Source organism: Netta rufina (assembly GCF_964035555.1).
Source record: "Netta rufina genome assembly, chromosome: 2".
Lineage (NCBI taxonomy): Eukaryota > Metazoa > Chordata > Aves > Anseriformes > Anatidae > Netta > Netta rufina.
In genome coordinates, this window is record NC_140124.1 from 45,484,904 (window position 1) to 45,495,727 (window position 10,824).

Here is a 10,824-nt window from a genome sequence, read left to right on the forward strand (position 1 = left end):
AATATGTTTTGCTACTACTAAAACTAAATTGAAAGCATATGGAAATGATAATACAGTAAAATAGGAGAAATAGTAACTACCAGAGAAGGGCAACAAGGGTGTTTCACCTTGCACTCATACCTTAGAGGTGATTTCACATTCAATCACATTCCCAGATACTGTGGAAATGTCTGCACGAATTCATTAACATACAACAATTTGCCTTTTCATACTTTTTGCATGTGACGTTCTGAAATTTCTGCCAAGGTTTCTCATTTTCTTTTTCTGAGAAAAAAATTACCTGTCATGCAGAAGCAAGAACTAATTTTCCCTTCTAGAAGAGGCTCCAGCCACTCTTTCTTTTGCTCTTCAGTCCCATACATGTGCAGGACCTCCATGTTTCCAGTGTCTGTAAGAAAGGAGCAGTCATGTTTACTTCTTCAGACACAAATGGTAAGGCATAAGATGCCCAATTTTTTAATGTTCTCAGTGCTGGAGTTAAAGCACAGGGTTTGCTAACCAGGTGCGTGACAGTTGAAAACCTCAGGAGCAAAGAAGCATTTCCCTGTCTCCTCAGCTATTAGCGCATAGTCAAGCTGGCCGAGACCACTGACATCTGGGAGAAAAAGGTTCCACAGACCTTCTGCTCTGGCCATTTCCTGTTCAGAGAATCAGGAGGGAAAAACATTAGCAATAAATCTTTAAACAGCAATTAAATTCTGGCTTGCTGACCATTTTCCTCCTTCCTGCCTAGCATACTGTCCATTATATCTGATGCCTTTCTTCAAAGGCTATTTTCAGTGGGTATGGTTTTGAACTAAAGTTCTGACACACCCCTCACATAACTCTCTTTTGCTTTTCTCATTTGTAATTCACAACTCCTTTTGCATCCTTCCTTCGTCTTTTCCTTTCACAGTTCCTCATTCTGTTTCTTTTCATGTAGAGAGAATAACTTCTCCAGCAGAATAAACCAATATTTCTTACAATCCATGTCTGTTTATTTCACAGCTAGGGAGTTCAAGAATATTTATTATCCCATACCTTCAGTCTCTCAAGCACTGGCGGTTTCTTCCATTTTTCCTCAGTATTCCCATGTCTAGCATAGTATTCTATTATTTCCTAGGAGAAACAATTAAAAAGTTGCTGTTTAAACTAAGAACATGTGTAACATACACAAATGATGTTTTCTTTTCCGCAGCTACACCTCAAGGAACCAGTATAAAATATTCAACACAGCTTTTAATTATATGGTTGGTTTCACTATAAAACATAAAATGTAATTCAAAATCAAACTGCAATTTCCTCATTTCGCAAGACTTCAAATGCATCATGGAGATGACCCCAGTCAACACGTTATTTCATACATGGAAATAGTTTAGAGTGGTTGAAAACGCATGCTGACAAAAGCAGAAAGCAAGTGTATTCTGACGATAAACGCAACTCTTAGCCAACAGTACCACCACACAACAGGAATGAACCCAAAAGTAAAGCAACAAATAAAAGCCTGGCATACTGACACTTAAGAGTCAGGCTTCTCATCACAAAAATCAGGTGTGTAAGCTAGTTGATAATTTTTTAATTTGAAAGAATACATTTTTTTTTTTTAACATTTTTTTGTAATCAGTCATTCCAAGCATCAAGGATTAGTACCGTCTAACTGGCCCAGAACTTGTTTTAGAACTAATTATCGCCCTTTTCCTGCAGATTTTACAAGTCCTGGCTTGCAATTCCTGTTATGAGAAATAACTTATAAGCACAATTCTATTCATCTGCAAAACTTCCATGGTTATTTGTGGTTTGTTTGTTTTTAAAGCAAGTACACCTAATTATTGCAAGGCTTCCTTGGACAATCCATAACAAATTACCAACAGACTTCTAGGAAACCTTGGATATAAAGTGTTTCTGCTCTCAATTTTTCTTTGCAGATGCATTCATAAGTCTTCCAGATTAATATGTTCTCTGCACTTCTGCCTGACAGCAAAAAGAAAACAAACCACACCCTAATATTCTTAAAATAGGAGATTTACAGAGTCCCGGAAAAAAACAGCAACACGCTGTCATGGAAGTTATGCACAAACACTTTACTGAGTGTTAAGATTTCCAAAACAAAACAGTGCAGGATACTTTCAGATGAAAGCAAACACAAACAGGTTAGCTTGTCCCATCATATAGTCAGCATTAGCTGAGAGAAATGGCTGACTAGTTACAGAAACAGAAGTCAGTGGAACAACATGCTTGTCCCCATGCTAGATGAAGACAAATCAGTTCCTCAAACTGAACTGCAAAGCTGCTAACAAGAAATCCAAAGATAGCCATGTTGCAATGCACAGAAACAGTGGTAGCCAAGATGCAATAACTAATATGATCCTTAGTGATTAATCACTAAGACATTCTGGTTACTCACAATTTCTGTACAGGATAAAGAAAGATATGTGATACACTTTTTTTCCTTTTGCCACAGCTGGTGTGACAACACAGCAGAGTTAATAAGTATTTTCATTAAAAGATGCCACAGTACCAATAAAAAGAGCTTTAAAAATATATCTGGGAGAGGCTAAACGTCCTGGCCACACAGATGTGAATTCTGTATCAATTAAAATAAAGGGAAACCAAAGTGCCGTCCTGATTTTGCTTCTCCTTGGAACTGAAAAGCAAAGTAATTCATAAGAGAAAAGAAGACAAAAACCTAAGTAGGATTTTGAATTTACGAGGTTGAACATTGTCTGTGATCTTCCTGAAGAAAAGTAACACAGCATCTATGTGTCTGTACAACACTGGAAATAAATAAGCATCTTCATACCATAAGAGTTCTAAGGTTTTTGTTAAAGGTATGTTAGATTTTTTAAAAAAGTTTTTCTTTAGAGTACTTCTTAAACCTTGAAAAGTTTAAAAAGTAACTTAATTTTCATTAACAATGCATACAGCATTTTACATCTGCAAAAAAAAAAAAAAATCAGGCAGGCTATAAGGATTTCTGTTAACACTTTGCAATACCACAAACATGAGTGCATGAAAAAAAAGGCAGTTCTGGAAAAGAAAAAAAGCAACATAGGATGATAAAACTTCCATACACAGTTAACATTTTTATAAACTCTTCTCATAAAATACTCATTTATAAATAAGTTTACAAAAAGCTTTTACCTTCTCAGCTGGATATACATGCTGCTTCATGAACTGCTTTACTTTCAGCAGAATTTCTTCACCTTTCTTACTTTGATGGAACAACTCTCCAGAAATTTTGTCATGTGTGCTGCTGCTGAAAGACAATCTAAAGAACATCCAACGTGAACATCCAATATAAGACCTGATTTTCCCTTATGATAATATAAGCTGCCTTATACAAGCATTTAAATAAGGCATTGTAAAAGCTTTGCCTTGCTTTTGACCATTAGTTTAGACCACCTCTTACCTTTTTGAGAGTTCTAACCCTTTTTCTGCCAAAGGCTGCACCATCTTAGCAAATTCATGACTATTCTCTGCAGAAGCATTTCCAATGAGATATCTAGCATACACACCCTACAACCAAAAATAAAGGCATATGTGGTATAATTAGGCAATTTAAAATGTCTCTGGTTTAGATTGGTGAATTCTTCAATGATGAAATTACACTTAAATGTACGTATTATTAATAGGAAAAAAAATAGCACCCAAACAGATTTTACAGCAATATATTCATACTGCTTTTGGTCCATTTCTGATATAGTGGAGAGGCTGAGCCCACAAAACAAAAAGAACCAAAGCTAAAGTGGTTATTAAGCCCCCAAACTGAAGGAAAAACACCAAAATTAGTAGAGCAAAAAGAGTACGTCTAGGCTGATACTGCGAGCAAGCCCTGCCTGTCCCTTAAGCCAACTGACAGCAATATACATGTATGATTACCAAAACCACAACCACATTAACTACACATATATACACTTGTAATCCAAATTAATAATAGGTTGCTTATATCACATTTGGTAAACTGAACTTCTGCTGCAACTCCTAAAAATATACTCATGCCTTACAACAGCTGAATATCTAACACAATGTACTTTATGAAGAACAAATTCTATGCTGGAGAGTTATCTGTCATAAGCATCTAAGATACTTCTTCTACAGGAATAAACTGAAATAGGTTTCCAGTTATTTAAAAAAATCTCACTTTGAACAAATATTACTGACCTACAAACACTCGTAATAAAAATGTAACATGTCAGAAAATGTGAGTGTGTTACCTGCGATATCCCTGCCATTTTAAAAAATGACAAAGCAAGAAAGAAATTGAAGTTGGAGAAAGTAGTGCTAATACCCCGGCAGCGACAGTAAATAGAAATCAGTTCTTCAAATGAGGGGTTCACTATTAAAAAAATAAATAAAAATAAGAGAGAAAGAGTATGTTAGGATGCTCAACATTTTCTAGGATCTGATTCTTCAAATATTTAAACAGCTTTTTCAGCTGAGACATTCCTTTAATATAGTAAAAAAAAAAAAAAAAAAAAAAAAGATTTATCATTTCTCATGTCCTGAGAGGTAGAGAACCAAAAGGAAACATGTAAGTAAAAAAAAAGTAAACATAACACTTCCTTACTCCTCCCCGACCACCACTCCAATCAGGAAATTATTGCACCACAGTTTATTTTGTTTTTTCAATTATCAACATAAATTTATATTTAAATTTATGTTTGCCTCCATTATCTTTAAGAAAGGTTCAAAGTAAGCTTTTATTGAATTAATGTACTATGGCTCACCTATATTCTGTTAAAACAGAACTACCTTAAACTTCACTATTGGCACATCTACAGTGAAGAAAACTGCAAAGTTCTCGTCAAGTGCAGAATGCTGTATTTATTAATTTAACTTTTAATTAGTGTTTATAAAAAGTCACACACAAAATACATATCAACCACAGAATTCACGAAGACAAAAAGATTATAATTTCATACCTATAGTGTTTTTGAAATTGAAGACAGTTCCTTGACCTAAGCCTTTAAGAGATGTAGGCCAAAAGTAGAACATAGTAGCATAGGCTAAATCTGCTAGAGGATGACCGGTGGTTGAAAGTTCCCAGTCCAGCACTGCCAAAACACGAGCCTTAAATAAAAATAATAAAAATTTAAAAATAAAGATAAAATCAGAAATAAAAATAAAAGCCTCAAGTGAACAATCAGAATAGAAAACTCTTCATCCACAAATGTACAACACACTTAGTATCCAAGATCTTTATTGGGTTACTATGTGTTTAAAATTAAAAACATGCACTATCTACAGCAAAAGTAGTTCTATTTAGCACTTCATAAAGATCTGCAAAAAATTAACATTCACACAGTGGCAGAAAACAAGGCCTTTTTCCAAGGAAAATCTGTTTTAAATTCTACATTTTTGAATAATATTTTTCCTGTCAGAAACTTCTAAACTGTCCTAGTCTTAAACTATGTACAAAAAACTTCCCTACATGGCCGTGCCTGCATATACAGGAACAGTTTCTACAGATTGTTTAAGAGGACCTGTATATAATTTGGTCAACTCTTTTGCCTGTAGCAGGAACTGCTAGGAGAGTCTGCAAGACTGCCAGATTCTCTGTTTGTGGAGTCAAACAGCATATTTAAACCTACAGCCAGCTTCTATCAACTGATCTATGCACAACAGCAGGAATCATTGGGATCTGTTGTGTTTTCATGGTGCAAGCCAGGAGCTGAGTCAGCCTCCTTGCTGCAAGTCAGTCCCCTCTGCCAACTCGCTTAGATTCTGGGGAGTTACTGGACCACGCAGGCAACAGATGACAAAGAGTACCTAGCACACAGGCACAACCCCAAAAGCCACGGAGATTAACTGAAGCCCTACCACAGATTTCCATGGGCTCTGGATCAGATTCTTAACCAGCTTAATGAGTCTTCAGTAAGTCCTTCAGTTGCACTGAATTCAGTATGATTTATTAATGTAAACTGATATTTTTCTGGACTTTCAAGTAGACACTAGAGCTAATGAACACATTAGGTACCCAAGTACCATACAAAGAGCATGAGGAGGAGTTAAGTTCTCCTCTGTTTCTTTCAAAGATGTATAATCTAAACACATAGAGAATGGAATTATTGTTTGTATTAAGACTTGCAAAGAGAGTCAATCAGTTTTGAATGATAGCTAAGACAACAAATAACTAGATATCCATGTGTACTTCTTCTCCGTAGTCTTTACACTGTTGTAGAGCAAATCATGACCAAAACACCTCTAAGTCCCATTTCAAGTATGAACAAATGGAGAAACAAAAAGCGTTAAACGTATAAATATGTTTCGAATACCTCTGTTGGGTGGAAAATGATGTTATCTATTCTGAAGTCCCCATGAATCAGGGTTTCTTCATTATCATCAGCTGGCAAGTTGTTTGCTAACCACTCAGCTAGCTGGTTCATGGCAGGAATATCTGTATGAGCAGCTGCATCATATTGTCTTTTCCAAGTTGATACCTGAAAAAATACGAACATTTTAACAGCATTACAGAATTGATCTGAATGTAGCATTAACTTCATACTGTGCATAAATACTTGAACTAAATGAAGACGCCTAATAATCAAAATATGATGGTTACTTTTAAAAGTAATTTAAAATTAACCAATTAGCTTGCAAGTTAGCTTGCCACTCAAATAAATCTTCAAAGACCTGACAAAACGAGAATTTTTCAAAAAGCTCTACCTGTCTTCTGCAGTATCCTGGACCTCTGCCATATTCTTGGAGACCCAACGACTGCAAATCAAAGGAGTGCAACTGGGCCAATGTTTCTATCATTGCAATGTACAACGCAGAACGCTCTGCTGGGCCCACTTCTGGCAGCGAGAGGTCTCGGAAGATGCGACCCTAGAGACATCATAAATAAGGTATTTGGTGAGATGCACACAGCAGATGAAGAGAAGTACAGCTATATACATGTATTTCAGGAGACAAACCAAATGCAGTGAACCAGTAGTTCCTGTACAATCTAAAATTCCTCCCTCATTTGTTTTATTCTTTGCCCGTGACAGACGAAGGGATTCACAGTAATCCCAATCATTAGTATGCAGAATATCTATTAGAAGCCAATTAAAATAAGAGAGATATATTCAGTAGACAAAAGTCTGAACTAGAGCACGCAATCAGACATCCTCACACTTGAAAGTACTGCCAAAAAAAAGATATAATAATGTTACTGTATTGTCCCTAACTGGCCCACAAACTCTTAAATTTGTAAGTTCCTAGTCAACCTGATGACAGAATAATCAAATTTAATACATTTATTTTTTGGATTATTAGACAACTTTTAAGATAATGTACCAGAGAGAACCCACAACACTACTAACCAAATCATATTTTTGGACGTAACTCACCAACTTTTTTTTCTTAATACACTTCAGTGTAAATATATATCAAACACATTTATATGATAGCCCATAATCTTCCCAATTTCCTTCCTTTTTTGTACATGCTCTTAATTTAAACAGAGATCCACAGCTTTGAACACTTTTCCTTAGAACTCAAATTTCACACCACAGGTGTCCCAGAACATGTAAGAGACAACTGGGAATTTTTGCACAGACATGTTTCTCAGGGCTTCAGTTCTTCATGGAGTCTTTATTTCCCAAAGCCCTGCACTGTCTACATGTTGGAACACACCTCAACTTGTCAAACGAGCAAAGGCAGACAGAAGAGGATGTGATGAAAGAAATGAGGCCTGACTTCAAATCCTTGTCCCACAAGAAAAAAAAAAAGTCAAAAAAGAAAACTTAGAATCACCCAAATCTCGTAGAAACAGCATCAACTCAGCCATGGCACACCTACAGTGATGGACCACAGAGCTATGCTACGTTCCTTTTGAAAGTAGTGCCTGAGCTAGAATCCTGTTCAGTTTTAATGAAAAATGTGATTGTATGTAATTACTACTTCCAGTAACAAATATGTTTCAGGACATCCAATAATTTCTTATAACTTTATAGTTTGACTGTTCTCCCTCTGAATTACATGTACTTTTTTCACAGCAGCAATATGGAGTCATTTCATGACATTCTTCTGAAAGCTCAATTGAGAAAAGGTTAAATAATGAGCAGAGTATTTTGGAAGAGATGGAAATAAGCTCTAGAGAAGCTGAAATCACTAAGAATCTCTGTCAGCTAGCACCTTTTAAAAATATTAGAGGATTATTTATATCGGTATTCCCTGGTATGCTTCAATAAGTTTTAGACAATTTAAAAGCAGCTTGTAGTAGGGAGAAATGAAAAAAAAAATTCTGCCACATTGGCTGACCAACCTGCACATGCTGCATTACATAAAATTCTGTTCCAATGACAGAGACATCACTGCAATACAACAGGGGCTCAGGGACTGGAAATCCAGCTGCAAATAAGGCTTTCTGCACATGATATTCTCTATCAACCTGAAGAAGACACAGAAAATTAGATTCAGTGAAAAACTCCTAAGCATAAATCATCATCTTACCGAATACATTTAATGACAAATCTATCCTCTTACGTGTTAAGTGTACAACACAGAAAATTGGAAACAATCCAAGTAATTTGAGGCACACCTAGACATATCCAACAATCACTGCAATATGCTGCACCATCATGTATGGGAAGAACTTAATGTACCTGCAAAAGGGATTTAGGAGCTTGCTGAGAAATGTTGCTTACCTTGTGAGCTCTAGGTAAAAGGGGGCCATGGGGCTTCTTCCTGAGCACGTAAGCCTTCTCACCCTTCCGAAGATAAAAGGTTGGATTTGACTGGCCTGAGCTGCACAGAGAAAGGTTCTAATTACTTACAGTTTCAAGTACTTGCAAATCTGCAGACTTGTAACAGAAATGGTGCAAAATTCACTGTGACAAGGCCTGAACAAAATGGCAAGACAATGAAGAATGTTTTTTTTTTTTTTTTGAAGTTTTCTTTCAAATATAGTCTTAAAAAGATGCAAGTAACAGCCCACAAAATCAGAAGTCAGAGGTTGTATCCATACCTAAAAGAAAAATGTCTTCTTTCACTGTAGAGAAGTCAAAGATATTCAATTTTTCCTCCTGCAAAATGTAAACAGCATTTACCTCTCTACCCTAAATAGATAGCATTAATGTGTTACAGGTTTCAAGCAGAATTCATACTTGCTCATTACTGTATTGCTCCTTGGTGAGCTTTATTTTTAACAACATAATCATAGAAAAAGCTTTTCATATCACTGATGGATTCTAGCACCAAACCCACTGCAGGCAGGCCTGATCATCTGTTCTCATCCACGTCCTATGCTTAGGAAACTGCCTACAGCAACTGTGAAGTCCTGAAGAATGAACACTGCAGTGACAAGGAAAGCACACACTTCTATCAAAAGCCTATGTAAAAGAAAACAACCTAGTTAAAATGTTTGTGACACCTTGTCCATCAGATCCTAATCAAGCTCATCGATCCTCATTTTTCTCAGTGCTCTGAACTCATCTTCATGCCACCCCCTCCTTGTTCTGGATCATTTTCAGGACCTATTCTAACTTAGACCAATAAAAGATTAGAGAACTATTGGAAAATTAAAAACAAGTGAATGTTTGCCCTCATGTTTCCCTGGACATTTCCACTCTCCAGGAGCCTGTTAGGGGGTAGAGTACAAAACGGCTCAACAGGTGTACTGCACAGACAGATACCAAATACAGGGCACAAAAGAGATTCAGACTGGCTGGAGCCTTTAGGTGCAACCACAAGACAAATAACATGGCATAAGCATTAAGAATGTCTTTTCTTTTTTAATTTTTTTATTTTTATTTTTAGATTTTACTATTAGCTATTCACATTAGGCCCCTCCCAAAGTCTCGCTTGCAGTACCCATGAAAATTAGGGTATAGGTAAGGATTCGGTGCATGTTTTGTATTTGCATTAGAAGACGATAAAAACTTGTCTACCTCATCTTAGAGACAGCTGCAGGTGGACTGTTTGAGGACGTGTTTACAATGGAATTAACGCGGTGTGGGGTTTTTGAGCTAATCTTTTTAACATTTAGCTCCGGATCTGAAGTCACACCACTATGCAGAACCCTAACGAGCCGGAGCTCCTGTGAAGAGCCCAGGGGTGGCACCCCACCAGCGCAAGGCTTGTTTTAAGGATTAATAAGAGCCTCCGGGAGCAGGTCTGAGGGGCACGGGGGGGGCTCGCCCAGCGCCACAGCGCTCCCAGCCCGCTCCCCGCGCCGAGCTTTGCCCCCACAGCCGCCCGCAGCTCGCCAACGGGGACGAGGCGAGAGGCTGCCCCTCACCTGTACTGCCTGACGGCCAGAGCCCCCTCGGGCTGCTGCGGGAAGCCGGCCAGGCGGCGGCACAGGAGCCGCTCCAGCCGGCAGGCGTCGAAGCGGTGCTGCCGCCTCACCTCACTGGTGCCCGGCTCCGCCGCCATCTCGGGCAGCTGCGCCACCGGCGTACGCTGCGCAACTGGCGGAGCGGCCCCGCTCTCGCCTCCTCACCGTCCACGCTACGCAGATCACGGAGCGGCCCCACCCCCGCGGCGCCGCTACGCAAATCGCGGAGCGCTGATTGCACTCAAGCTACGCAGATTGCGGAGAGTGAATTGCGCTCCCGCTACGCAACTCGCGGAGCGGCCCCGCCCGGCGTTGCCGCGGCAACCGCTGCCTGCCGGGTCCGTCAGGGAAACCCTTCCCCCCGCCGCGACTCCGCGTTCCGGCCTCCCCCTCCCTCGGTCCTTCTGCTACCGGCAGCGCCTCCCATGGCGTTTTTCCTTTCCCCCCACACCGCTCCGTGCCCCGGGGCTCCAGCAGAGCCCTCTCGCTGCCCGCTGCCCGCCGCGGGGTGCCCCGGCGCGGTGGGAACGCTCGCTGAGGCGGCGGGAGGCGGGGGGGGCGGGCGGCCGGGGGGGCACCGG

The 10,824-nt window shown here is 39.2% G+C and overlaps 1 protein-coding gene across 1 annotated transcript in view; it reads right to left on the reverse strand.

Moving 5' to 3' along the window:
- ACAD11 (acyl-CoA dehydrogenase family member 11) overlaps positions 1 to 10,408 on the reverse strand; it is a 28,591-nt gene extending 18,183 nt beyond the window's left edge. Inside the window, exons 1-12 of the mRNA XM_084282906.1 lie at positions 10,205 to 10,408; positions 8,613 to 8,712; positions 8,231 to 8,356; positions 6,646 to 6,807; positions 6,255 to 6,419; positions 4,902 to 5,049; positions 4,194 to 4,315; positions 3,389 to 3,495; positions 3,121 to 3,247; positions 1,021 to 1,098; positions 500 to 638; positions 281 to 388 (exon numbers count right to left, since the gene is read on the reverse strand). Coding sequence (XP_084139032.1) covers positions 281 to 388; positions 500 to 638; positions 1,021 to 1,098; positions 3,121 to 3,247; positions 3,389 to 3,495; positions 4,194 to 4,315; positions 4,902 to 5,049; positions 6,255 to 6,419; positions 6,646 to 6,807; positions 8,231 to 8,356; positions 8,613 to 8,712; positions 10,205 to 10,341 — 1,519 coding nt within the window. The 5' untranslated portion in view covers positions 10,342 to 10,408. The remainder of the gene's footprint in view (positions 1 to 280; positions 389 to 499; positions 639 to 1,020; positions 1,099 to 3,120; positions 3,248 to 3,388; positions 3,496 to 4,193; positions 4,316 to 4,901; positions 5,050 to 6,254; positions 6,420 to 6,645; positions 6,808 to 8,230; positions 8,357 to 8,612; positions 8,713 to 10,204) is intronic.
- Positions 10,409 to 10,824: the final 416 nt, after the last annotated feature.